This window comes from Melospiza georgiana, chromosome 9, assembly GCF_028018845.1.
Source record: "Melospiza georgiana isolate bMelGeo1 chromosome 9, bMelGeo1.pri, whole genome shotgun sequence".
Taxonomy (NCBI): domain Eukaryota; kingdom Metazoa; phylum Chordata; class Aves; order Passeriformes; family Passerellidae; genus Melospiza; species Melospiza georgiana.
The window spans coordinates 14,845,494-14,873,487 of record NC_080438.1 but is presented as its reverse complement, the minus strand read 5'-3'; the positions used below and the strand labels follow the sequence as shown (position 1 = coordinate 14,873,487).

The following is a 27,994-nucleotide window of genomic DNA, read 5'->3' as shown; positions in this document are numbered from 1 at the left end:
CCCCCTCCCGGCATCCCTCGCTCGGCTGCTGGGCTCGGCTGCGCTCGGTCGGCGGCTCCGCGCTGCTCTCGCCATGGCCGCCTACAGCAAGTTCCTCACCGCGCGGCACTCCGCCATCGCCGGGGCCGCCGCCGCCTGCGCGCTGCTCTGCCTGCTCAGCAAGCGGCGGGGGGCCGCGCAGCACGGGTGAGCGCCGGGCCGGGCCGGGCCGCGGGGCGGGAGGGGCCGGGCGAGCCGCGGGGCCGGCGCCGGGAGGCCGAGGCAGCGGGAGCAATGCTCGCCCTCACGGCCCTCGCCCGGCGGAGGGGCAGCCGCGCCCCTGTGCCGCACACAGGGCGCTGCCACCGCTGCCATCTGCCCGGGAGGCGGCTCCTGGGCGCAGGGACAGCCTGCTTCTCCCCACGCCTTCTCCGGCGTCGGGTCTGTGCCCGTCTTGCGAGCATCCAACCACCGCCGCCTTGTAACCCAAATTATGTTGGCTTTTTCTATTTTCCGGACTAGGAATGAGTATTGATACTTCTAGGGATGACCGTGTCTGCATAGGCAGTTAATGGACTCAGCTGTTGTTTGAATGCTGCCGTGTGACAATAAGATACACAGGCAGTGATTTCAAAGCGGCCGAATGTGGTGATGTTCTCTGTGAGGTTGCCTTACAGGTATACGGTTCTAGGGTGTGTATTCGTTAATGCCTTACAAAGCACTGGTATTGCAAAGTGTGGCAGTCGAAGAATATATCGCAGGCTCAGCCCTTTCACGGTTTTACTGTATTTGAGATTGTAAGTTGTTAACTATATGCTTAAGACCTGATGTGTTGCGATATTACAGTGCCTACAGGTGTCTTGTAAGCACTACCAAATACTGAGATGGACTTACTCAACAGACTTAAGTAATAACATACCTGAGATTAAGCAAGGATCCAGTTTTATTTTACCTAAGTCCACTATACACAATATCTGTGGGAGTTTAATGAAGTTGGGTAACTGTCACACAACATGGCAGACATTGATACCCTGCTGGCAAGTCATACATTTGCTACCTTAACTGTTTCTTGCATGAGAGTTAAAACAAGATCCTGAGCTATGGCTGCGAGTTGCTCTTCTATCAGACTCATAGGGAGGAGTGATTTTTTTCAAATATCTCTGCCTAAGTTAGTGAAATTCCACTTTCAAAAAGCAGAAGAGCTGTATGGAAGGGCACAAAAATGATGAGCTCAGATTTTCATGCCTAGTATAGTGGTGGTTGTAAGAAATACTGGGCCATGCAGATGTTCCAGGAGCAGTTATATGTTAAGTTTAGACCAAGAATGTCTAAAGTGAATGTCAGTTGTCCACACGTACCTTACTTTGCCTTCATTGAGGAATGATCTTGGAGCACACAAACATTCAGATTGGAGCACATCTTCAAAACAGATGCAGGTCCAGTTTAGTTTTGAAGTGCATTTAATATTTTTCCACTGTTAGTAGCATTCATTTGATAGAAACAGGCTACAACTTGTCCAGAGTCATCTCCCTATACTTGAAATAGATATTATGTGGGTCCTATGCTGTCCCCATTAAACTGTTTTGCTTTCATGTCTTCTGATGTTGATCTGCAGGACTTGACAATGGCAATGCATGCATTAGTTTGGGGGTCAGTGTATGGAAAGTGTCAGCCTAAATGCTGAAGACTCTTTGGAATGTGTCTTTCCTGTGTGGATCTTCAATTTTGCTAGGTATAGTGTTAAAAAACTGAGGTATTCAGATATAGTAGGTGGACCAAACATTATTGCAAGATTATTGGGAATTGGGAAAGGAGGATAACTTATGAATTACTTTCCAGCAAATTCAACAGATGCACGAGCTTGCGAGAGCCTGACTTGATCTGTCCCTTCTGCTCTCTCTGTACTGCAGTCTTTCTGATACCTTGTCCTTTATTTCTGTAATCTCTTTAAGCATTTTGCATTCTTGAATTTATTAGAAATGCAGTTGCTAAAGTAAGTGCCATGCTTACAAATTTGATTTTTCACTTGTGTGTATGTATTGTTTTACACTTTTGAGTCCCTTCACAGCTTAGGTCTTATTTACTGCTGGTACTGTATTGTGGCCATGGATTCCAAACTCTAACATCCAACATTCGGTTGTTTCAATAATAGCTGTGCTGCTGCTTGAATGCTATTTTGAGGATGGTTTTTGCCCACTGGTCTTCGTTCTTTTCTCCATGTTTCCCTGTGAGGCAAACCTTGCCAGGAGCCTTACAGAATGCTACCTATCAAGACTAGGCAGTAGGTAAGCTACATTGCCTATATCACCAGCCTAGACAAAAGCATCTGGTTATTACCATCGCCTCATCCTCCTTTAGTCTCATTAGTTCATGTATTGTTCATTTCTTCATGTTTTGTTGCTGATGTAAATTAGAGAATACTTTTGAAAAGGATTGTCTTTGTGCCACATCTTTACGTTTTCAGCATTCTTGTGCTGGTATATGATGCTGACATATAGTAACAAGTGCACAACCTTTGAAATCTGCAGGGCCTAGTGTGTCCTTTAGCATCTGTGTTTTATATCTCTGACTCTCTGGGAAGAGGAAGAAGTTGGGAAGGCATGGCTGTCCTAAATTTTTGTACTTATTCCTAGGGTGAAGAATTTCACTTGGCAAACTAGATAGTCTGGAAGAGGACTGGTAGTGTATCTGCTGCTTGAGGTTAACTGGCTAAAATCCGTGAGGTGATTTAGTTTTTTGTGTGTGAATTCCTTTGTTAACCTTGGTGTATAATGCCTGAAAATGTTGTGCCATGTCAGTGTGAGGTGAATTTCAACTTCTTGAATTCTGGAAGATGAAATTCTAGTTTTGAGCTTTGTAAGGGCAAAGGTAAATGTTGCAGACCTGAATATAACCAGCAGAACGCTGGGCTTAACATTCAGGTGAATCAATGAAGTGTTTTAGTGCAACTGTGAACTTTACCTGCAAAACTTCTTCCTTCCTCACATAGTTTCAGAATACATTCTTGTACATACTTTGTGTTCAAAATAACATTTCACGTTTTCCTATTATTTCATGTATTTCTGGAGTACCTGCCATTTTTCTGTTTGATTTTTGTGTGCTTTTTAAAGTTTTGCTGGAATGTCAGCAATAGGTTTGCTGCTGGTTAAACTTGGAAAGTAAAATAACATACAAATTGAGAAAAAGAAAATCATCTTTTAGCAAATCAGGTGTGTTTGAATGTGTAACATGAAAGTTATGTCACAGGCCTGTCATGTTGTATGTGTTTGTTTTTATATAGAATAACCAGTTTATAGGAAGGAGAAGTAGCAACTTTAACCTACTTTTCTGCTGTCAGACAATAGGGGCAAAGTTCAGTACAACTCATATAAAGTAGTAATGTATGAATAATTAAGCTGTATGTGTTATGCCAACCTGCCTTACTAGGTCAAAGATCACTTAATTAGTACTGCCTGGATTAGTCACAGATGTTTTCTGTGAGAGGTATTACACTGCTCATTGATTTTCCAGAACTGAGAGGTGGTGTCACTTGCAATTTACAACACCTTATTACTACACTTTTCTGAAATCTTCTGAAGTAGAGTGTTGTAGAACTGTTTGTTTAACTTGTTAGTTTTCAATCTTACTTCCTTGGAGTAAACATGGAGGAAAAATACATTGGTTCTTTTTCAAAGTTGCTCTCACAAAGTCTGTTTCCTTACAAAAGCTGTGTGTCCTCTTGGAAGGGGAAAGTTGTGGGATCTAAATGCAATTATGACTTCAATTGTAGTATTTGGGTTTTTTTAGAGTAATGAGAAGTTCTTTGAGAAACTACATTATCCTGGGTTTATAATGCAGAAAAAAAAAGTCTGTTTATTCTCTTTCCCTAATCTTGCTTCAAACAAGAAGTTACAGAATATTTGCTTAAGATTTGATTGCTTCAGAATTAAAGCCTTAAAGGGTGTTACATAAAGGAGCTGGATATTTTTCATTACCCCTCTAATAAGAACTTTTCCTGAGTATCTGTGTAGTTTAAAATAAAGTACTTACACAAGTAGAGAATGAGCTTGGCTTACTTTGAAAAAGAAGATCTTTAACTCATACAACTTTCTGCTGGAAGGAGGGATTGAGAGAGGTAATAGAAGGTAGTTGGGGTAAAGAGTTTGGAACTGCAAGATTAGGAAAAGGCAATAAACAGTTTAGAGTAATAGGAAGGCATTTGTAGTGAATGAGAAGGTGACAAAATATTTTAGAATCTGCTTGTAGGGCCTTTCCTCTCACCTAGCTGCATTCATTAGAATCCAAGCAGATGCTAAGACATGGACACAATTTAATATAAACTGAACTTGGAAACCCCTGTGATGGTGTCCCACCTCTGGGGAAAAAATGAATAAAGCAAGAATAGTGCCTGGGGCCTTAGAGGTTAGGCAAGCCTAGAGTGAGGGGAAAGCTCATTGAGTGGAGGGAGGCTGAGTTGCAGACAGTGTGTATCAAATAGGGTTTGCACAGTTCATCTTGGGTGACACTTAACCTGTGCTCCTGCCTGTCACTGTGCTCCTCAGCCGTTGTCTGCTGACAGAGTGGCAGCACGTGTCACTCCCTCAGATGTCCCTGCTCGTGTCCTCAGCTGCACAGCCTGAGAACGTGCTGTGACAGTGAGAGTGTTGCAGTCAGAGGTGACAGACACACGTCCAAATGCTCAGAGGTGCTTTCAAACATAAAATAGGAGTTTAGATGTAGCAAGTGGTAGTTGTAGCTTGAAACAGATGGTGCATTTTTATTCCATTTGTATATATTTGGAATGTTCTTCTCTCTTGTTAGTTTGTGTAATTTCTCTAGATTCTGAATGTCCTTGGGTGGGCTTTGCCAGTGTACTTCAAATGGAGGGACCTGTTCTAGTTGAGTCATGGCTGTTTGATAGGAAGGGTGAAATTACATTGCTGCAGATTAATAGACTGCTTTTGTGTATGTAAAAGCCTTAAAGGGAACCTGTGTTACTTGAAGGGAAGGTGGCAAGTAACAAAAACAACTTTATGCTAACTACATTGGAGTAAATTTTTCCAGATGTGAATGTGACTCTTCAGTCCGCTGCTTGCAGGAAGTGCACTAGTGTTGAGGGGGAAAAAAGACTAAATATGCAGATAGATTACTAGAAAATATACTGAAAATGCAGTCTTGTAGAAAAACCTGCCTGGGGCTCAGGAAACCTGAATTCAGCTGGAGGGTATGGAGACAGGAGAAACCAGATGACTCAGCCCTAATCCTAACATTTAGACTGCTTTTGTTTGGGGCCTGGCTAGCTAATTAGTGGTTTCTCTCTTAATTAAGTTGCATAAAATGCTTGCTGTCTAAGGGAAGATCTAGTATAAGTGTGTATGACAGTGTATAACTTTTTTAAAAAATGATTTAAAAAAATTTTTAGGAAACTAGCTAGAAATCTTTTTCCACTGTTATGAAGGAGATCTGCAGCCACAGCTCAAGCCCAAGCACAGCTTAAGACAAAATTATTAGTGCTGAGGTTTTTCTTGTATGTAAGATATATTATTGAGATGCATTCTTCTACTGAAACTTAGAATTTCCTCTCCAACAGTTCTGCTTTGTCTTCTTCTCATAGGTTTGTAGAAACCTTTTGAGCTTTAGCAATGCAGAGCTCCTGTTTGCAGTAACAGCTCTCTGTGACCTTCTGAGTCCCCTTCTTGCTTGCCTGAACGCATTCCTCTCACATTATTTTTGGTTAAGCTGCAACTAGCCACCAATCTAGAGCCAAGAAAGTTCTGTTTTTGGTTTCTGTGTCTGCTCAGAGTGTACTGTGTAAATGGGCATGCTTTTGGACTGTGCCCAGGCTTCTGAGTAGGGTTGCTGCCCTTGACCTGAAATAACTGTACTGTTGCTCTCTACCCCTCTGTGTGAGACGTGCACTATGAAACTCTGCCTGCCAGTGAACTACACCAGACTTTTCTCCCTGTAGTTATTTCTTCACACTGTTGCATTTCATCTTTAGCCATTTGAATTTTATTCTCTTTACAATGTCTTAGTGACTCCAAAACTAACCTGAAAACTGCACAAATAATCATGAACTATTGCAAAATTGTTTATTTTGTGTGATTTTTGGAAGCTGTGAAAACATCACGGTGCCATTCCAACATGTAAGGTCTGCAGGATACAAAGGTTGCCTGGAGGTAACAACTCTTTGAAATGCTACACTAAATCCTAAACCAGATACTCTTTCTTTGCACTGTGTTGAGCAGATGCAAGTCATCCTAACTCCACAGAAGGAAGGCAGCATGACGTGAATGAAATTTGTAGGTTTTTTTTCAGTTAAGGACAGTGTAACACTTTAAAGCCCTTACTTCCTCATAATGTGCCATTGAACAGCAAGTCTTGCTTATCACCCTCTTCACCTGCAATTCCCTGTTGTGCTGAGCTCAGTGTAGATTGCTTCCTCTGAACTTTGTTCTGGATGGAGACAGGTATTTCTAAAGACAGTAAACCTTTAACTTTTTCCTGTTTGCTAGTAAATGCCACACAACTAGTGTGCCTGAGACCTTTCAGTAAGAAGACTCAGGCCTCTTGGAGGCTTTTCACAGTTTCTCAAATCACTTTCTTCTTCAGTAGTGTTGAGAATGATTCTGTTTGAGTAACCAGTATTATTGCATGTTTCTTAGAGAGAATAGCCTCACTGGTATGTAAAGAGTCACAAGAGCCAGTACTCTGACCAGTCCTTCTTTGGAGACTGGAATTGCATGATTTCTCCATCCCCACTGGGCTTCCATACTGCCCTTGAAGTTGGATCAGCTGTCAGATGCCTGTACAGAGTCCCAAAACTCCATTAGTTTCTTTAAAGCATCTTGCTGGTATGGGCTGATCGTGTTTCTCATTTTGCAGGAGAAAGGTGTTTTGTTGTATTGCCTCCTGCCTACTGAGTAATTACTTACTTACTTCTCTTTAGAGAGTTGCTATTCAGTTACCATGCACGGATGAATGACAAGTTTGGTGTAGTTGTGTCATCCCAGGTGCTGCTGATGCCTTTCTTTGCTTTTTATATCTGTGTTTGCTGTAAAAGCCGTGTGCATTTAAATAATGGGTAGCAGGCTACATCTGAAATGCTGCTTTTCCTGAAACTTCTTCAGGAGATATGTGTTCCATTATACCTCTAGACTCTTTGTGGTCTTAAAAAAATTTAACACATTGAATTGACTGCTCTGACTGCTTTGTGGAGGGTTTTGTGCAGTTAGATCTTGAAAATATATGGTGACAAGTTCCACTGTTTTTGATTCACTATTAGAAATGTTTTACTACTATATTTTTTCCTAATGTTTTCCTTTTCAAATACCTTTTCATTGTCATCCCCCCTTGTCTGTGAGGGCACAAAGGAGCAATGGCTCTGTACCAGGGGAGTTACTTGCACTGGGGAGCTTGGCCAGCATGTAGCACTTACCTTCCTCCACCACCGAGCCTTGTGATGCTCCAGCATTATGTAAATGAGAGGTCTGGAATAATGGAGAGCCTGAATCTATTCCAAGTGTTAGAGCTCTCTGCTGCAACCAGATCGTCTTGCTGTATTCTTGCTGACTAATTGAGAATGTTATTTAGTCTTTAAATTCATTGAGAATGCAACCACCAAAAGTTTTACAGTAGTACAGTGGAGTCAGGAGTAGTGCCAATAGGTATTGGACTGGAAAGGTTTTATTCCAGGCAGAACTATGGCAGAGTCTTTATTTGCAAATAAAATGAGAGCTATATAGGCACATTTAATATTTTTTTCTTCTTGACTTTGTATGTAAGATTGTTTCCATACTTTTTCAAGTATTAGTCTTGTTTTGAGTTTGCACAAATTTTTTAGAAAAAAGAGAACAGAACACTGTTAAAGCTCTTTTTAAATTAGATTTTAAATTTCCAAATGCTTCATTTTTATCTTAAACTTTATAACTATAAATGCTAATTAAATGTGAGTTTATTATTAAATGTAAGATCTTCATTTCTGAACAATCTTCCTTTAATGGATATTCAGTTGCAGCTCAGTCAGTAATTTCGGCTGCTCAGTTTCTCTCAACAGCTACTGTAGGAAAAATGTATCAATAAATACATCAAAGATATTCAACTAACTGACAGAATAATTCTGGGCCTTATCTACCTAATAGATTACTCTATTAATATATTCACTTCTGATCCTTTTAAAGCTGAAATAGTTGTGTATTAGGAGTGTTGTGACTTCAAAGACTGGTGGAACTTGAAGCAGTAAAGCTTATAGGAATCATTACAGCATATATGGAAGAGCAGCATGCTTTCATCTTACATTATAACAAGTCATGAATCATCTAGAGAAATAACCACATAGTTTGATCACTACTCATTCATACTTAATACTACTTTCCTCCTACTGCCAAACCTAATGTGATTGGACTGATCCATATTCAAGTTTTGTAAAATTAGAAGATGGATTGAGAAGTTTCTTGTACAAGAAATGCATTGCTCTTGCATCACCAGGATGTAGTCTCCAACTAGATTGTTTCTTAGACTTTACACTCTGTCACCATTTCCACAGATTTACTGCCCTCACAGCCTGATTAAATGTTATATCTCTTCTGAACTTTTATTATTTCTCCCCCAATCTGGCCCCTGCTGCCCTTCATATTCATTCTTTGTTTTGTCTTTTACACAAGTAGTCTTACAAGATTTTTATCTTCTCTCAGACTTCCGTCTCTATTACCTTTAATTAAGTTCTTGCTGAACTGGTGGATCTCCCTTCTTGCTTTCATGGCCTCCTCCTTCCCTCCTTCTTTTCTCATGTTCTTCTGCTGCCTTGCCTCTTTCATAGTAATTAAGTTATTTCTTTTTATTCGTCAGTGACATTCATAGATCTTTTTAATCATTGTAAATTAAATTAGGCGCAGTTTCATTCTAGATATTTTCTTGGTGGAACTCTAAAACACAATTGTGAAATGGTGCTGTTGATGAAGTTGTGGGACAGCTGGTTGTGTGGCAGTCTGCTTCTGTTTTGGTGTTGTGGACTGAAGGAGTTTCTGCTTTCTTGTAGTGTCCTAGGTTCTGCCTTGAAAGTGTATGAATGTTGTAGTTTTAAGGCAGCCTGCTCTCAGTGTTATAATACCATGGTTAAGAAAGTTATGGTTTAATGTAGTTGGTGGCTTCTTCTAAACTACATAAATTCTCCAAACAGCTTCATGTGCTTGTCTGATGCTTGAGTGCTCCAAAAAGAAGAAAGACAAACTATAACTGCCTTACTGTTCAGCTTTTCTTTCTTAAAAGTAGAGGCAAAAAAAATAGTGTTGTGCTTTTGAATGTTTAACGCCAGTTGATAAATATTTTTCTACTAACTTCTGTTAAATGCAGAGGAAGGAAAACAGACTAAAAAATAACTCCCCTTTTAATGGACATCTTTGCAGGAACTTGATTTCACAGGAGCTGGCTTTCTTTCCCCTGTAGCACATGTTTATGAACAAATAATCTCTCTGTGTAGTAAATGTGTTATTTTTGAAGTCAAATGCAATGCAAAACAAATCTGGTTAGCTTATGTAGATAGTATGAAACATCAAAGTTGGCTTGCTTGGATTGCTGGATCTGCATTCTTGTAGTTTTCATTTGTGGTCAGTGGAACCATGTAGCCATGCTTGTAAAGTATGTGTGAGAAACAGAAAAACTCTTTGAGTTCATGATACAAAGCCAAGGTAAAGCAGAACTTTGAGATGAAAGGGTGAGACTTGGTTTTCCTACGTGAAACTGGTTGCTGGAATGAGTGGGGTTTCACTGGCATTATATGTGCTGTATAACAGCAGCATGTAGGTTTGGCATTGGAGGTAGCCCTGCTGTGTTGCCCTGAAAGAAATAGGTAGCAACATAATCCCAAGGTTTCCTCTCTGTCTTTTATGTGTAGAGATCAAGACAAAGAAAAGTGTGTTAATAACAAATGAATACTTTTTTTCTTTTCTCTGCAGTAAAAGAAGTGGAAAACAAGCTTTGCAGAATAATGAGGTAATTCTTTCCTTATGTCAAATATTCTTTAATAATTTTAAATAAACCTGATCTTTTAAAACTTTAAGTCCTGTCACTGTAGTTTGATCTTGGCTACAGTGCAAGTACAGTTTGAATGATACTTTCAGATTTGCATTGGTGAAACAAATGGAAGAATCAGGATAATCAGAAGAGGCTGAAGTTTGACTCCATAATGATCAATTCTTGATGTGCACAATGTTCTTTTATCTCTTATTGCCCTAGGAATTTGTAAGGACCAGTGTTGTAAGATTTTCTGTATAGATAGAAACAAACAGCTGTGTGTAGATTTGGTATAACTTCTGTTTATTTTTTTACGTGAAAGAAAAATGTATGGAACAAGATGTTGAGTCTCACAGTTACTAAATTAGAAACTACTTCAAACATCTGGTAGGAGTTTTGTCATTTCCTTGATCTTTTGTGTGTCTGTTAATTCAGTTATTTGAAAGGGATGTACTAAATCCCTTTAAGCTGAGATTTTTCTTTCATGGTCAAATAAAATAGACCAAAAGGCAGAGTCTGTGATTCTGGCATTACAATGCTATGAATAGATTCCATGTACTTATATCTTTACTGAAAACTTAAAATAAAAAGGGTTTGCACTGGATAAATAGAAGGGTGTACATTGTATTTTCTGAGACCCCCAACAAAGGGAGGAAATGATGAATCTGATTCCATGTTCTTAGAAGGCTAATTTATTATTTTATGATTCTATATTATATAAAATAATTCTATACTAAACTGTACTAAAGATAACAGAAAGGATACAGCAGACACCTAGAAGTACAGGTCTACTAGTACTGTACTATTTGTTTTGATAGCTCCCAATTCCTTATTTAACTTGTCTGAGCAAGTCTTAAGTTGGCAGGAAATATTGCAAATTCTGCAGAAGGAATATAGCTGTAAATGATTTGGAAAATATCACATCAACAGTTCAATAACACAAAAAATTCTCACTTTTCTTGTTTTGTTCTGTGTGCAGCAGAAGGAGGGAAAGAAGGAGCGAGCGATGGTGGACAGAGTGTTTATTGCACGAATATGTCGAATCCTGAAAATAATGGTCCCTAGAACACTGTGCAAAGAGGTAAGCATTGCCTGCATTAATAAATAAAGAAATAAAGCTGGAGTCAAGTCTCTTGAAATTGCATCAGAATTTAAACTGCATATACATTACTTAAATTGGACTAAATTGTGCTATGTATTTTCAAATAGCAATGTAATAATATAAAAGTCTACATTATGCTCAGTTGTTATATCACTAAAGGTTCTGTTTTCAATTACAAGATAGGCCATTTACTGTCAGCTGCTAACTACTGTTGTAGCATAACTTTTAAAAGGGCATCTTGGTTTGTCTTGTACAAGGCAGTACACTTCTGTGTGCAAAAGCTTCCTGCCTTTAAATAAGATGCAGTTCATTCATTATTTTGATTTAGTAACTTATAGCCAGGCCAACCTGTATTAGAAAATGAAGTTGTCAAAAGTTCTCTTCAGCATCATTTCAGGAAAGCTATGCAGTGTAGAAATCAGTGCCTCCATCTTTCTCAGGCTTTCCAGGGCACTTTTAAAAGAAAAAAGATCCAAAGCATTAGTTGAGCTTGGAACTTAAGCAATGAACTGTAAGAACTTAAACATACATCAGGCACAAGAGCAGGGAATTGTGATGTCCAGAGTGTACACCAGGGGCCTTCAGCAGCCCAGCTACAAAAAGGAGGTGCACAGAAGGTAGAAGCATGGATGGAAATGCCTGTGAGAGTGCTCACAGAGCTAGCCTTTATCAGCTTCAAAAGCTCAGGGCCACTAGAGGAGGTTACAGATAATCCCAAAAAAACTCAAACCTTGCTCCCATATTTGAAAACAAGTTTACTGGTCAGCCTCATCATATTCGTGGCAAGACTGTGAGCAAAACTTCTTGTAAGCTAACTCTGACCACAAAAGGGACAAAAAAGTGATTGCAAGCAACCTGGATTTACCAATGACAAATCATGCTTACTAACCTGATTGCTTTCAGTGATGAGAGAACTGGCTGTGTGGATAAGGGAAGAACAGAGGATACTGAATACTTTGCTATCAGGTCTCCCTTAATACCATAACAGCCAAACTGAATTGGCTGGATGAGTGGACAGTGAAGTGCATGGAAAACTGTCTGCACTCTTGGTAGAACTGGTGACTGGTTACTAGTGGCCCTGTTTTAAGTAGGGAGTTGAAGTAGATGATGTTCAGAGGTCTCTTGCAACCTTATGGCAGAAAGGTGTCTTAGAATTGCAGTAACTTTTTTATTCCTGCAATCCTCCATCTTATAATGTGTCCAGTACATGTATCAACCAAATACAGCTTTTTTTAAAAGGCAAACTTTCACTGTAAATATGTAGTCAGTACTTTATTTAAGGTACTGTATGCTAATGTATTTCCAGCAAAGTAAGTAAATATTACATTAGCTAGGGCACCAGTGCTTTTCTGTTAGATACAGTTAGATGACTTGCTGAAAAAATGGTGAATTTTAGCCATTATTTACCTGTTCATTTCTGTGGTTGTACCAGACAGGTTATTTGCTGCTTATTGCTGTGATGCTGGTAGTCCGAACTTACTGTGACATTTGGATGATTCAAAATGGAACAGTCATTGAAAGGTACCTATACATTTGTTATTTTTAGACATTCTGTCAGGTGTTTAACAGGGAAAGTTTTCTATCAGAATATATATTTGGACATTTTATAGCTTGCTTGTTTAAACTGTTGAAAACTGGTGTAGTTGCAATTTGGGGACAGACCACTATACTTTGATAAATATATTAAATTATTTTTGTTCATCAATAAAATTATTTGATTAAATTAATATTTTTAAACTATTTATTAAATATTCATTTGGTAACATTTTGTACACTGAAGACACTAAATCTTGTTGATCTGAATGTCCAAGACGGTACTTCAGAATAGTCATTTTATGTGATAGACTTAGACATGTTGTGTGGCTATTAGGACTTTCATTTCTTCCCACTGAGCTGTTTGCCCTTTAGGTTGATAAAAACAATGCTTTTGGTCTTAGTATGTTAGAAAGTAGTTTTTAGACTTCTGATTATTCTTGCTGGTCTTGTTGCTAATTGAAGCAAGTTGCAATGTGTCTTGAACTGTGAATTCAAAATGATACTGTGTTTTGAGGAGAGACATTTGGTGCTTTGTAGAATGGAAGGACTGCTTTGTTTCTCTTGTGAGAATCTATGAAAGCAGAGAAGGGAAAGGACTGGTATTCTGTGACCATGAATTTTTGAGCCCTTAATGTGGGCAGTTACAGAGGAGCAGACAGGAGGTAACTGCTCAGTCTGCCACTTGCCACTTAGCTTACTAGAGGGTGTCAGACTGGATCCTACAGCTGATGCTACAGGTTTCCATGATGATTTTGTTTTCTCTGTGTGGTCCTTTGAGAGTTTCTCCACTTAAGACATGCAAGTTTATACTTTGTTGTTTCTCTTGTAACTGACTCTTAGCTGGTGGTCATTTGCAGTGCTATCATTGGCCGCAGCAGAAAAGATTTCAAGAAATACTTGTTCAACTTCATTGCTGCAATGCCTGCTGTAAGTGCTTTTCTTGTGCTGACCTATTAGTAGAACGTATTTTAAATGTAAATTAAGATTTTGAGGAAAGGTCTCAAATGAGTGTCTTAAAACCTATGGAAATTGTTTTACATACAGGTCTGTCTGAAAACACATTTAATTTTCTGGCTCCACTATGGGGAGACTTTATCAGCATATTTCCTTATTGGTAGCAACTATTTTTTTAACAGCTATGTTCAGGTTTTCAGGTTAGTTTTGTTGATGTCAATTTTGACTATAAGTTTGGGATTCCTTTGGCACCATAGAAGATGAAGATTTCTTTTAAACTTTAATTTTTATATTTCTTACATTTTTCACAGCTTTGTTATGCTTTCTTCCATGCTTTAAATTTCCTTCAGTTTATTGACATCTCTGATCTGCGCCAGATAGAAATAATTGTTGCTCTCTGATTTGCAATAAATTTTAAAACTAGTTGACAGATTTAAGGCAGTGTTTGTAAAATGGTGGCTCTTGTCTAGAGTTTATCAGAAGAGCTGAAAATATGTAATATTGAATGTATTTTATCCTAAGTGGTGAGATCCACTAGAACCTGGAGACAGAAACTTAAGCAGTCGTCCTGTAGACACTGTCTGATTGGTCTTAGGTATGTTTATGGCATAATTGATTTTAAGGGGAGAATTGATCTGTTTTAAAGTATTTATACAATTTATGCTGCAAATTGATGTAAGTATATTTTCTCTTGTTAGTTAAATGTTATTGTCTCTTATTTTAGATCTCTTTAGTGAATAACTTCCTGAAGTATGGTCTAAATGAACTGAAGCTCTGCTTCCGAGTAAGACTTACCAGATACCTCTATGAAGAATATCTTAAGTAAGTAACACCTTGTCTACAGGTTTTATAAGTTGATTCAATTAATTTTAAGTACACAGTAAGAAGATTGCAAGGTTGCAATTAACTTGCAGTTGAGGGTGAGTGGCTTATCCAGGTTGCATATGCCATAGATACAAAGATGGTAAAGTTGGCTTAATTGGGGGACAAAATGCACTGCACTGCTTCCATGATTGGGTCAGATTCCAAAGTACTTCAGGTGCCTTCATATGGGGAAGACTGAATTGGATGTATGAGCTTGAGCAGCTACTTCTGGACTGAAATGTGGTTGTCAGATGGGCTGTAGTAGATTGTGTGAGGGTGTTCTAAGTTCAATAGCAGCACAGCATGAGCCTGAGCTTCAGCTCAGACATCCTGGAGCCTAAATGCCTAAACAATCCTTCAGCATTTAATGTGGGTTTAGTCAGGTAAAAGCACAAGCTACGTTGATTCCATACAGTAATTTAATGTTTGCCCTACTAAGTGTCTCAGTTGTATGAACCAAGGGTGTTCCAGTTACTTCAGATCCCAGGTAATGCTTTTTTTTTTCCTGCCACTTAGCAATTGTTTTGTTTCAGAACTTATACATACTACAAAATGGGAAATCTGGACAACAGAATAGCCAATCCAGATCAACTCCTTACACAGGATGTGGAAAAATTCTGTAATAGTGTAGTGGACCTGTACTCAAACCTTAGCAAGGTAAGTCTTTTGAGAGAGAACTTTGAGTAGTAGCTGTAGGCATTTAGGGATGGGGATGTCAACTCACAACAATTGCTTGGAGTATGGTACTAAAAAAATTGTTTATAATGCTGTAGTGTTTCATACTCTTTTTTGACTTTCATGACCAAAGCACTGCTGCGAGTTGTTATAATTCGTATTAAATTTTTTTTTAAAGAACATAAAGCATTCTTTTGCAGATGAGCAATGATGACTTCGCTCTCTCAGGTAGATAGTTTCCAGAAGAAAAGCAATGCCTAGCTCTCAGTTACACACAAATATTTTTGTGTGTAGGGAGGAGTGGTTGAATAAGCTTTTCTCTGTTTCTGGTGAGAATTTTAAGGTGACTGGGTAGTGAATGAGAATACTGTTGACATATTTAGACTAAATTTTTTTTATGCTATATATTTCATGCAAGATGCGTATAAGTAAACTACAATTTACTTTGTTCAAAATCTTCTGACTACAAAAGATAGTAGTTTTTAGTTCAGTTGTTTTAGCTTTGTGAGGGAGGTTATAGAACTTTGGAATAGTCCTCCTATCAAGAACATAGCCTGATACATAAGGCATTATCTTTTAAGTATTTCTCATAATTACTTCAGTTAAGTTATTATGGGTTCTAGTCCACCTTTGATAAGTGAGCAGAGTGTCATTACAGACCTAAAACAGCAAAGTACTCTTTTCATATGGTATGTATTTATCTGAAGATCATGATGTTTTTATGTTCAATTCTGGAGCCAATGTTTTCCGGAAAAAGTCATGTGGCTGAGAATCCTTTTGTCTTAGCTTTCAGTTTGTATAATAGACTAGCCAGTATTTTAGTACAGAGCTGTAACTGTTCTTGGGGTGGTACATGGCTTCTGAACAGTGTTATATTGGTTTTGTGTTCTAAGCCTTTTTTCCTATGCTTCTTGCAGCCCTTCTTGGATATAGTTTTGTACATCTTCAAGCTAACAAGTGCAATAGGAGCACAGGTAAATAAAAGGAGTGGTTTTTTTAGAACTATAAGCACATTTTCCCTTCTTTGTACCTGTTTGGAATCTGAGGAAAACTCTAGGTGGTAGTTGTGGATTCCTACATTATTTGAAGGGCTATACTGGAAATAGGCATTTACACTTAATGTTTTATGTGCTTTAGTGCCCTCTATTTTGAGGCAAGCAAAATAAAAACCAGTATTTTCAGGCAGTTTGAAGGATCAAGAAAGTTCTTTACTTTCTTCTAGTACTTATTTAGAAATCCTATTTAGTACAACACCCTTCTAATTGTTTATGTCTTGCATGGATTGCATTTAAAGGTGAAAATAAGTTTTCTGTTTCTGTGCAGTTTCTATGAAGGGGAACCATTTCTTGCATTGAGCTGTAAGACTCAATAAGCTGAATAATTGCAGAATTAATTCTTCAGATGAGGGAAATGATGCATTATCAAAAATGTTCAGGAGTTGAAAAGGAGTAGCTGTGGGTGACATGGTGCAAGTTTTGTTGACAGTCTTGCAGTAAGGCTTAACTAAACCTTGGTAACTATCAGTCTCAGATGTCTTTGTTCTGCTCTCTTTAGTAGTTGTTGTGTGCAGTTTATGCCAAATTCAGTTTATGCCATTCCATGCTTCAGTGGTATTTAATCATCTGTCCTTCATCTGTGGAAACTTAGGATCCAGGACTACTTGAGAGACCAGGAAACAGTGGACAGCGGGATTGAAATATTAACTGCTGTGTGACACTTCAGCAAATGTACAGAGAAAGAAGTAGGCAGAAAGGAGGGAGAAGAAATGAGAGGGTATCAGTAAATCATTAATGAAGTAATCTAGGACAGTAGGGGACAGGTCACACTGGGTGGTGATAAAAACCTGAATAGAAGGCTGGGGTGGGAAGGACATCTAGGGACAGAGAATTAGTAAAATTAGTAAAGTAGTATCTACAACACCAAAGAAGGGGATATGATGGGAATTGCAAATGTAATTGACTTGGCAGCATAGGCACATAGGAGGTGAGATCTAAGAGATTCGTGCTTTCTGGGCACTTTGGATACAGATACTGTTGTTTGAGACCACCTAAGCTTTTATTCTTTTTGATTTTCCCAGGGTCCAGCTAGCATGATGGCGTACTTGATTATTTCAGGGTTTTTCCTTACACGTTTAAGGAGACCAATTGGCAAGATGACTATTATAGAACAGAAGTATGAAGGGGAGTACAGATATGTCAACTCACGGCTCATTACAAACAGGTATACACTTGCTTGGCTGCTAAGGTACAAGTGACTGTACTGTGCGGTAAATGGAAGTTGTGTGTTAAAATATACTTGGGAAGTGTGATGTTATCAGGTTTGAGCCAAGTGTTTGCATCTTTATGTGCTGTAATTTGTATGTGCATTATATTCCACAGTCAAGACTGAGTGGGGTACAATAATTCTGTGTTCTTTGTTGTGGAAAAAGTACAAGCCCGTATTTCATAAAGTAACTGAAAGTGCTATATTCCCATATTTTATGTCTGACTTTTTCAAAGACTGTCTTTAACAAAATGAAGTTGCATTATTTTTATTTGTTCGTTTGTTTATTTTTTTTTTTAGTGAGGAAATTGCTTTTTATAATGGAAATTTGAGAGAAAAACAGACTATTCACAAGACTTTCCGTAAGCTGGTAAGCCTCTTTTATTTCTTGAAAATTTAAAGCAAAACTTTATTAATTGTATTGTGATGATTCCTGACATGTACTCATAAAAATTGAATTACAGTGGCTTGATGTTTTTGCTGCTACTTTCATTTGATTAAAAAATTAGCTGGTAGGCTATAAGCAGAACAGAAGTTTCTGTTAGAATGGCCTTTCTCTAGCCACTTACCTCCTTGTCACCCACCACAATTACTCTTCTCACTATTTGGTTTCATGTGTAGGTTGTTTTGATCACAGATATAAATCTGTGCCAGCAGGGACTCTTGTGCTTACCACACTTAGTGGCATGTTAATTTATCTGAGGTACTGAAAAATAATTGTTTGGAACCAAATGTCTAATAAAAGATAGTAAAACAAGTAGTGATAGAGTTTGAACTTCTTTCTTCTGTAACTTACCAGGTGGAACACTTGCATAATTTCATCCTGTTCCGGTTCTCTATGGGTTTCATTGATACTATCATTGCCAAATGTAAGTATGTCTCAAGTGCTTATGGATTCTTATAAATAACAAACAAACTTTTTACATAATAAGTGTCTTTTTTTACTGTTTCAATTAATGTGCAGCTTAATATTTATTCTTAAACTGCAGACCTTGCCACTGTGGTTGGCTACCTGGTTGTTAGTCGTCCATTTTTGAACCTGTCTGATCCACGCCATCAGAATAGCACTCATGCAGAACTTTTGGAGGTAAATAGACCAGAATTAAAACAACCTCTAAATTTTAAATTTGGTTAGTCCACATAAAGAAACTTTTCTTCTACTGTAGGATTACTACCAAAGTGGAAGAATGCTACTGAGAATGTCTCAAGCTCTGGGCAGAATAGTCCTAGCAGGCCGTGAAATGACGAGATTGGCTGGGTAAGTTTAATAATAAGAATCTTTCTCATCTCAATTTCATAAACTGATTTTAGAATTCAAATAAACTTATGTGCTTTGTTCCTTGCAGCATGCAAAAATTTCAGCAATTAAAAACATTTTATGCTGAAAACACGTCTGAAGATGTGCTATTATGTCCACTATAAGTTTCACATCTTGATAGTGCTAGCAGTTTGAATGTGTAGTTGAAACCTTGTCAAATGCTCTTAAGTCAATTATGTATTTATTATTTGCAAAACTTTTTTTTTATATTGTAAGAAGTAAAATTTGGCTATTACAGGAAAAGGAGCTTTTAAAATATGGTGCATATTAGACAACCTGGTGCAACTCTAAAATGTAAACATTCTGCTTCTGTGCTGGGTTGAATAACTCTCATTTTAGCAGTTTGACAGAGTGCTTATTAGACCTTCTGTGGATTTTTTTTTCTTAAGTTTCACAGCTCGAATCACGGAATTAATGCAGGTTCTCAAGGACTTGAACAGTGGCAAATATCAGCGTACAATGATATCACAAGAAAAAGGTACATGTGATATAATATTCAATGTGTCATCTCTGTGTAGCATTTCAGTCACTAATACATTTTTCTTTATTTAAGATGGAGATAAAAAGCAGCCTTTGTCTTTGATACCTGGATCTGGAGAAATTATCAACAGTGATAACCTTATCAAGTATGTTTGTGAAGTTTCCTCAAGTTCAATAGTTCAGTATTTTTAAAGTAGACTTTTTAAAAGTCTTTCTCTCTGTGACCATTAATAGAGGGCTGAATACCTGTTATTACAATTTGCAGTTCCTGTTGAACTTTATTTATTAGTAATCCCACCTCAGCATTTCTGTTCTGTAAGCCAGTCCTATCCTCTCATATTAGCAGAATGCATCTTCTACTCTCTGAACTTGGGGTTTTTGGTAACATTCCTACTGTCCTTTAGAATACGACTTCTCAGACCATCTTGTTTCCTCATAGAAATACATTAGTTATGGATTTTATTCTATTATATTATTCAAACAGGCAAGGGGGAGGTGAGCAGAGAAGTCATTCATTGCATGTTGTAGAACTAGTGAGATACACTTCACTACTAGGTTTAAAATGCCATGCATCCTTAAATGTAGGTTTGTATCCACAAGATGTTCTCCTGCTTTGGAGACCAAAGTCTTAGAAGGATTCAAAAAACAAATACAGGGGATAAAACCAAGCCTGTAGATGTAGATATTTAAAAGCTAGAGTTTCAAGAACTTCCTTAGCTGTTCATAGCTGGAAAGTGGGAGAGTGAATCAAGTACTGGTGAGGTATTTCCCAGTACCTTAAATCTCTCAAGTAACCATGCAGTATTGGCTTCTTTTAGACAACTGTTGTTTTTTTCTTTTTTAACTTTGCAATACATACAGGTTTGATCATGTTCCATTGGTGACACCTAATGGAGATGTTTTGATTGAAGACCTTAACTTTGAGGTAAGTTTTTTAGTATCATAGGAAACAATATTAATGTAAAATTTTCAAGGTAAGACAATAGCTTCGAAGGTCACCCTGTTTATAACGAAAGTACAAACAAATTGTCATGTTAGTTTAAAAAAAAAGGCAATAAGCTATTTTACCCAAAAAAGTTTTTATTGCTACAAGTTCATTTTCTTCCAGCTGCAGTTGCTGCTGCTAAACCAATTGGGGAAAAAACCTATTTTTTTCTGGAAATTGCTCATTGTAATGTCAGAAAGTTGTGAAGAAGCATATGATAATACCAGATTGTCCTATTGATTGTTGAAACTTTCAGCAGTACTTTCTCACTACCCTTTTATGTGTTGGCTTTGCGATTTTAGGTTCGATCTGGTGCAAATGTGCTGATTTGTGGGCCAAATGGGTGTGGGAAGAGCTCCCTGTTCCGTGTTCTTGGTGAGGTAAGGGAACTTTATAAAACAAACAGGGGAGAATGCAGAGCATGGTTATAATTGGACTTTTGTCACATTTTAATCTTTTTCCCTTTGCAGTTGTGGCCGTTGTTTGGTGGGCGTTTAACAAAACCTGTAAGAGGAAAGTTGTTCTATGTTCCTCAGGTGAGACCAAGTACTTTACTCACCAATAATGTTCTCTTTCTTTGTACTTTGACTATGTTTGGAAATATTTGACATATCTTTTTGGTTCTAATTGTATCTCAGAGACCATACATGACTCTTGGAACGCTCAGAGATCAAGTTATATATCCAGATACTTTGGAAGATCAGAAAAAGAAAGGGATTTCTGACCAGGTAATGATAATTAGTTCATTAACCCTTTGTCTTGCTCAGGATGAGTAATGCTTCCAATTCAGAAATACTGAAACTGCTATGAAAAGCACTGCATTTAATAGGACTTTAATATTTACCAGGGTTGATAATGTTATGGTATAATCCTTTTTAGCTTTTTCAACCACTTGTGTTTTAAGTCCATGTAAGCTTTATTTGTCATTCCTGTTTCCATAAAAGGTGCTGAAGGAGTACTTGGATAATGTCCAGCTGGGTCCGATCTTGGAACGTGAAGGAGGCTGGGACAGTGTTCAGGACTGGATGGATGTACTCAGCGGGGGAGAAAAACAGAGAATGGCAGTATGTCTCAAAAGCATAAATGTTTAACAAATGCAGAACATTTGTAGCAGTGAAAAATAAAATGTGAACTGTAAGCTATTTTTATTAATTGAATATTAGTATTTGACTTAGAAGAAACCCCCAAAATGTGAAATACCTAAATACTGAAGGAACAACTGGAAATAGTGGGGTTTGTACTCAAAATTTAAAAGGAAATACTGGCTTTTAAACATTGTCTCGAATAAAAAGAATAGGAGATAATGTAAAACTCTTGGATTTTCAGGTTTCAGTGGGTAGCAACTTAATTCCCTTTCCATAGTAGATTTTTGGACACTAATTCTTAGTTTAACTTCTAACACTGCCCCATTGCTGGTAGTTTTGTATCCACAGTATCCTTAGTATCCTTTTTTTTTTGGCTTGCATTCCAGATGGCAAGGCTGTTCTATCATAAGCCCCAGTTTGCAATTCTGGATGAGTGCACCAGTGCTGTTAGTGTGGATGTAGAGGGCTACATTTACAGCCACTGCAGAAAGGTGAGCTCTTTGTTTCTGGAGTTATCTCTCTGTACATTAACAAGAAACCTGAAATGGTACAAGGTTCACTCTTCCTTATGCCTAGTGCAGACTAAAAAAAAAAAAAAATCTGGAAAAAAGCTTAGAGGGGCATACAACTTCATGCATGCTAGAATTCAGTAATCATTTTGCAGTCCCAGGATAATTTAGATGCACGTGTAGCCTCTATGATATACACAGAACTCTTACTGACTGCTAAGTAACCTTACTTTTATAGATAGTCTTAGAATAACCTAAAATTATAGCATCCTTTCTTGTTCAAAAGGCTTCTTTTGGGCAGGGCAACAGAAGTGAAACTGGGAAGGTCACATTTCCATCTCTTTTGAGATATGAAAAGCCAAGCACTCTAGGAAGATATGATTATATAGCTTTGTGTTTCCTTGTCGTCTTAAACTCACCATTTCAGATTCTCTGTAGTGCCATCAATAGTGAAATCAATAAGATTCAATTTCACACCCTAGTCTGGGAAAGAAAGGGCTTGAAATGACCTTAGTTATTGAGTAACAGTATTCCAGAATGATAAGGGAGCAAAGCTGTGCAGCCACTGAAATATGTGCTTCAAACTGAAGGAGCCCTCTGCAGTAGAGAATGGACACTAGGTGAGGACTCTGCAGGAGGAGCATTACTTCATGAACTCATTTTACTACATTGGTATCAATATCCTGACGATTTTTAAAGCCTATTTTCCATATGCTTCTTATTCTATAAACATAAACATTCATTTGTGCTTGCCACGTGGCTAGTGCATGTTGCTGAAAAAGTAGAATTCCTGGTTAGGCTGTCCTTGCAAAAAGAAAAAATGTTATCTTCCTTTATCATCAGAGTCATTTTGTCCTTGCATCCCTTGTTGGGGATGAATAGTTGGCTAAGTTGAAAGGAAACAAAGGAAGGTTATTCACTTTAAATTGTCACTCTAAGTGTGTAATTGATTACTGCTTTTGTGGGTTTGGAAATATTTTTTGTTGTTAAAATTCCTTTATTCGCCAGCTTTGTTTTACCTGCTTCCTGCCTTGCCTCTTTTACTCACTTAATTCTATGTTTGGCAATCTTTAGGAGCAAAAGAATAGTGAAATCAATTAAAAATTATAAATCCCTCCTGATTGCTTCCCCCTCCCAGCAAAATCTTGAAATAAAAGCTATGTATGTGTAGTGTTAATAATAGCCTGGAAGTTTGTGGTTATGAATTTAAGATCTTCATCTGATACAATACTGAAAAATTATTAACACCTTAGCCATGAGAAGAATTAACTGTTTTGTGGGTATTTTTTTCACATAGGTTGGCATCACTCTCTTCACTGTTTCTCACAGGAAGTCACTCTGGAAACACCATGATGTATGTAATCTTAGCTTTATTAAGAATATTTCTGGGTTTTGTTGACTGACTGTAGGAAATTGACTTGGTGATTTGAGGTTTTATCGTTTTACATCCTAATAGGTTGTGTTACGTTTGGGTTTTTATAAGGTTTTACTTTTCAAAATCTCATTTTACTCTTTGAAATATTCTTATGCTTTTAGTTATGAAAGAATGCTATCCAAAAATTTTTATTGTATCTATAAAATATGAGAGACTTGCTTAAGTCTTCTTTCTTAGACTCAAAAAAAAAAAAATCCTTGAACTAGAATTCAGTAAACAGCATGGATTTTTTTTGCTTTCATGATATCTAATACATTTATGCTTTATAAATAGTCTCTAAGGCCTGGACTTTTTTATTGCAAACTAAGATTTTACTGTACTTTTTATGCAGACAGACTGTACCTGTGGATAAAAATACTGAATTCATACATGGGGATGAATCTGTGCCCCACAAAACCCAAGAGAACAGTGTTAAGTCTAGATATGGCTGTTAGCAGACTGATGCATGATATGCAAAAATACAGTTTAACATTTTTACAGAGACAGGTGAATTTAATGACATGTGAGGTGAGAGCAGCTTACCCTCTGAGTTTAAGTTTACCCTCTAAAACTTTTTAAACATTTTTTGAAGTTTTAAAAATGTTATCTTTTTAAAATAATATTTAAAATTTTTATTTATATATATTATAAATTTAAAATATATATTTTAAAATTATATTTAAAATATAATTTGTTTTGGTCTTTATAGAGCTGGTAAATTTTAGTTAATAACATATATTGGTTTTTTTCAGTTCTACTTGCATATGGATGGCCGAGGAAACTATGAGTTCAAGAAAATAACTGAAGACACAGTTGAATTTGGATCTTAAAGTCATGAACTGAACTGCTAGAAATTGATGATTACAGGAAATGTGTAGAATGTCAGACAATGTACCATAAAATTACTCAGCTTGTTAAGCATTTACTATTATGTAGGATATTGCTAATTGTGTATATGTTGGTGTAATTATTGATACGTACTAAGAATGTCCTTATTCTTGTGGTTTAAAAACCTGCCTAAATTAAATTGGGCTTAAATTAGTGTAACCTGATTCATCCTGGGATGCAAACCATTTGAAATCGGCTGATTTGACTTTTGTAGACCTTCTTTCCCTTTGGTGAAAAGCCCTGTTAAAATTAGGGTTGCTACCTCTCTTGTTCCTGCAAAGCAGTCTTGGATTTTTGCTCTGTTCTATGCATGTTTCAGAGAGATTTCACATGGTGCAGGACATTGTCCCATCTTCAGATCTGTGCCCTGTTCAATGAAAGAGCCTTTTCCTTGTCCAAGCCTTGTGATGTAGCCAATGTGCCCTTGCTGAAAAAGGATGAACTGAAACTAAAAGACAAAACTAATTCCTTCTGGTGTTTAAAAAAAATTACGGTTGTTCTTTGCTGGGATTTGGATTTATCTTTAACATCTGTCTGTCCATGCAGTTCCCTCTGCAGCTTGCTCAGCTCTCTTTCTCTCCCAGTTTAGCAAAAGCTTCCTCCATCTCCCAGCCCAACTATCTTTTTTCTGACAAAGAAATATTGTGGTAATGAAGAGTTGAGTGGAGGTTGAGGGAGGAAAGGACTAACCCACAAGAAAAAATGGGAGGGAAAGAAAAGTGATGATCCTTGTATCAAAGAAGCTTGTGAATGTTTCTAGCTCTGAAGAAACAAATGACTCCCACAAGAGGGAACAGAGAAAAGAATGTGGGTCCAGTCTTTCATCAAATCAGTAGAGGTTATAATGAGCTCAAAAATGTTAATCTGTCCTGTAATACAGCGGTTACTTTTTCCAAGTTCCTCCTTTCCTCCCTCTTCAAAAAAATTTGATGATCCTATAGTTTCAGCTGCCCTTCATGTCTGAATTTGAAAGCAAATGACAATGGTACTCTCTGTTTGGTTTTCTGGACAGTGAAGCCTGAAACAATTTCATTCTTCATGTTTATTCTCTTGACTGTCATGATGTTTCTTGATTTCTGTTACAAATTATTTACTAATGATTCTCTGTGTTTTGTAAGGATTTCCAGTCCTTGCTGGTTTTCTTGTTCCAGCTTCCAAATCCCCTCAAAGGAACCAAATTATTACAATAGTTTACTGTAGTTGTTTTTTCCATACAAATGATTACTGTGGTTGTCATTTGACTTTGACAAGCATAAATACAGCAAGATGTTTTTTGTGATCAGGGAATAGGAAGGTGTAATTCAAACTGAATTGCTGTTTAGCCTTTAAAACAAAAAAATTACAATACCTGTTGTACAGTGAAGGTCTAGTAGTTTTTTAGTGTTCCATGTAAGATATAATATAGGAATGCACTACATGAAGGCATGCATAAAATATGCAACACATCTGTACTTTGTGCATCTTTTATCAAGGGTTTAGATTTTAAAAAACCCCTACTTTTTATAAAATGAATATGTACTTGGATGCACTGCTGTTTAATTTTTACCCAGTTTAATTAGGGAATTTCTTTCATGTTCAAATTGCTACCTGTTAATATTTTTCCTTTTATCATAGTTCTTGCCCCTACCTGTCAGTATTCTTTCAAAGTACTCAAATGCAAACAGCTGTCCCGGTACAAGAATCTAGTGACCACAGTGGAATCTGAGTATAATGCTTCAATGAAGATCATAAAAGCTTCTCTCTCAAGTACAGCATATTCCAGAGAATAAGGTACCAGAATCATTTTTGTGCTTGTTTTACAGGAAGGCAGATAGGTGCCTGATTTCACTAATCTCTTGGTTCTGTTCCTTCGGGTTCTCACATCAGCCATAACGTAGCAGGTAGCAGCATGCTGTGTGTGAGGTTGTAGTCTTTTTCAAAGTGTAACCATAGGGACAAATAGGGATGACAGGTTGGTGTAGGATGGTGTTTTGGTTTGGGTTTTTTTTTGTTAAAGTTCTCAGCACAAATGCAACTTCTTCTCTTGGGAGGGATGTTTTAGTAATCTTTTAGAGACACAAAGAAAAAATTCTCTAAACTGAGAAAGTTGCTATGATCTTTGTGATTAGGGCAGTCTTGCAGTGGAGTAGTGAACTTGGGATACTTTAATGTGTTTTTAATGCTAACAAGTAAAACCATACACAGCACACTTACATTGCCCCCAGCAGCCAATCCCAATTGTACTTTACAATTTTACTGGATGTAACAGAATTTTGTGTAATCTTATATTTATTTTTAAAACTAACAACAAGCAAACAAAAAAATCCATCCTCAAAACCAAGGAGGAATAGGTTTGCCTTTAGATGCTATGAAGTTTGTTGAAACTGAGGATGCTCATATCTCCTTAGGGCCAGGACTTGGTGTTTCTAAATATACTGGAAGGGAAAAAAATATTCTGTGCTTGATTGTAAGGGAGGCTTATAAAGAAAATATAAAAAAGAATAATATTTTGGAATTATATTCTTGAAAGGCCTTACATTAAAGTGTTTGAGATAGACTTGATCTAATGAGAGATTGTAAAAGAAAAATTTAATGGAAATGATGGAAGGAAGTCTCAGTTCTGTTGCAGAATTGCACTGTGATACTGTATTTTAGTTATGTTTCTTTAATAGCACAAGTTGGAAGTTCATGAAGTGGAATTCTGAACTACCTTAATAGACAACACACTGATCATACTTTCAGTCTCAAATTGCTGGTGCTTTGAAGATGGTACTGGAAATAGTCAGATGGCTGCATTTCAACGGTGGGAAACATTCCTGTGTGTAAATACTGTAAAGTGTTTTGGAGGGGGAAACGGCGCTATGTAAATGTAAGACATTAAGTGCCTCTGAAATAATAATAATAAAAAATCTAAAGATAAAATATATCTAGGCTTTTCATGTTTCTTAATGATGTGATTAGGAATTCTGTAGTAAATGCATATGCAACAAATGCTGAGTTGCTCAATGAGCTGATTGTCTTTGTGTTCAGCTTTGAAAAGCTACAGTGCTGTGTGAAATTTGCCCTGGAATCAGCCAGGTGATGCCATCCAGTTTAGGCTTAACCAAGTACATGAGCTCAGTTCTTGAAGACACTTGCTTAGAGCAGTGGGATTATAGGTGCATTAATCTGCTCTGAGTCTGCACTGGATTGGCTCAGTTGGCTGTAGCCTGGTGCTAATAATGTACTGGCCATTGACCTAAAGGCTGGAGTTGATCCTTCTGGGTCCCTTCCAGCTCACAGTATTCTGTGAGCCTGGCCTTTCCTTTGTCTCCTGGCCACTTCTTTTCCCTTTGTTGATTTTAGAAGGGCCAGAATAAGATTAACATAATATCAGTATGTAATTCTTGTGAGTGCTCCTTAATCTTTGTACTTTGAGGATAATAAGTTCATCTTTTTCCACATTTATTGTATTTTTAATTTTTAGTTGTTTTCCTCCGTTGTGGTAGACATACCAGCTATCAGGATACTTGAAACACAGTAATGTAGAAGTGCAGCCAAGATATGCCTGAATTCACTGATTTTTAAGTGAACAGTGTTTTCTAATGCCAGCAAGTATGAATCTTTTCTTAACCGAGATTAGTTGTGCAACAAGTGTATTGTAAAGCATTCTAAAAGGGTAGACCTCCCTTTGAAGGAAAATATCTCAACCAAGAATGCATTCTTTCAAATCAAAGTGTTGTTCAATTAGGTTGATGAGTTAGAGGAGGCAGGAAAGGAATTTCTGTGTTGTGGAGGGGACGTTTAATACATAAATTTATTTTTAGATACATTAAGGTATAAGTTAAAATCCATTATTAAAATTTAAATTTAAATTTAACTGTCATTGGTACTGTGAGATGTCCATAGAAACATCCACGGTAATGATCATCTGAAATCCCACTGCAAAAAATAGTGGGGTGAAAAGATTGGCAAGGTTTCATAGAGAAAATAAA

The 27,994-nt window shown here is 37.3% G+C and overlaps 1 protein-coding gene across 2 annotated transcripts; it reads left to right on the top strand.

Moving 5' to 3' along the window:
- The first annotated feature begins 31 nt into the window (after positions 1 to 31).
- Positions 32 to 26,905, top strand: ABCD3 (ATP binding cassette subfamily D member 3). 2 transcript variants are annotated; one of them, XM_058030550.1, is made up of 23 exons: positions 32 to 186; positions 9,912 to 9,948; positions 10,949 to 11,050; positions 12,504 to 12,592; positions 13,465 to 13,534; positions 14,286 to 14,383; positions 14,959 to 15,082; positions 16,018 to 16,074; positions 17,178 to 17,320; positions 17,663 to 17,732; positions 18,162 to 18,231; positions 18,352 to 18,449; positions 18,529 to 18,620; positions 19,070 to 19,158; positions 19,234 to 19,306; positions 20,022 to 20,085; positions 20,448 to 20,525; positions 20,616 to 20,681; positions 20,784 to 20,873; positions 21,090 to 21,209; positions 21,617 to 21,721; positions 23,037 to 23,093; positions 23,906 to 26,905. In XM_058030550.1, the coding sequence occupies exons 1-23, from the start codon at positions 74 to 76 to the stop codon at positions 23,981 to 23,983; spliced, it is 1,983 nt and encodes a 660-aa protein (XP_057886533.1). In that variant the 5' UTR covers positions 32 to 73; the 3' UTR covers positions 23,984 to 26,905. The 2 variants fall into 2 exon arrangements, with proteins under 2 accessions (XP_057886533.1, XP_057886534.1); XM_058030551.1 differs by lacking the exon at positions 32 to 186 and adding an exon at positions 2,182 to 2,264.
- Positions 26,906 to 27,994: the final 1,089 nt, after the last annotated feature.

Excerpts from the sequence above, each read along its gene's own strand:
- ABCD3 (XM_058030550.1), top strand. The coding sequence starts at position 74 with ATGGCCGCCTACAGCAAGTTCCTCACCGCGCGGCACTCCGCCATCGCC. Across the intron at positions 18,450-18,528 it reads CTCATGCAGAACTTTTGGAG|GATTACTACCAAAGTGGAAG; the intron begins GTAAATAGACCA and ends CTTCTACTGTAG. Across the intron at positions 18,621-19,069 it reads GAAATGACGAGATTGGCTGG|TTTCACAGCTCGAATCACGG; the intron begins GTAAGTTTAATA and ends TTTTTTCTTAAG.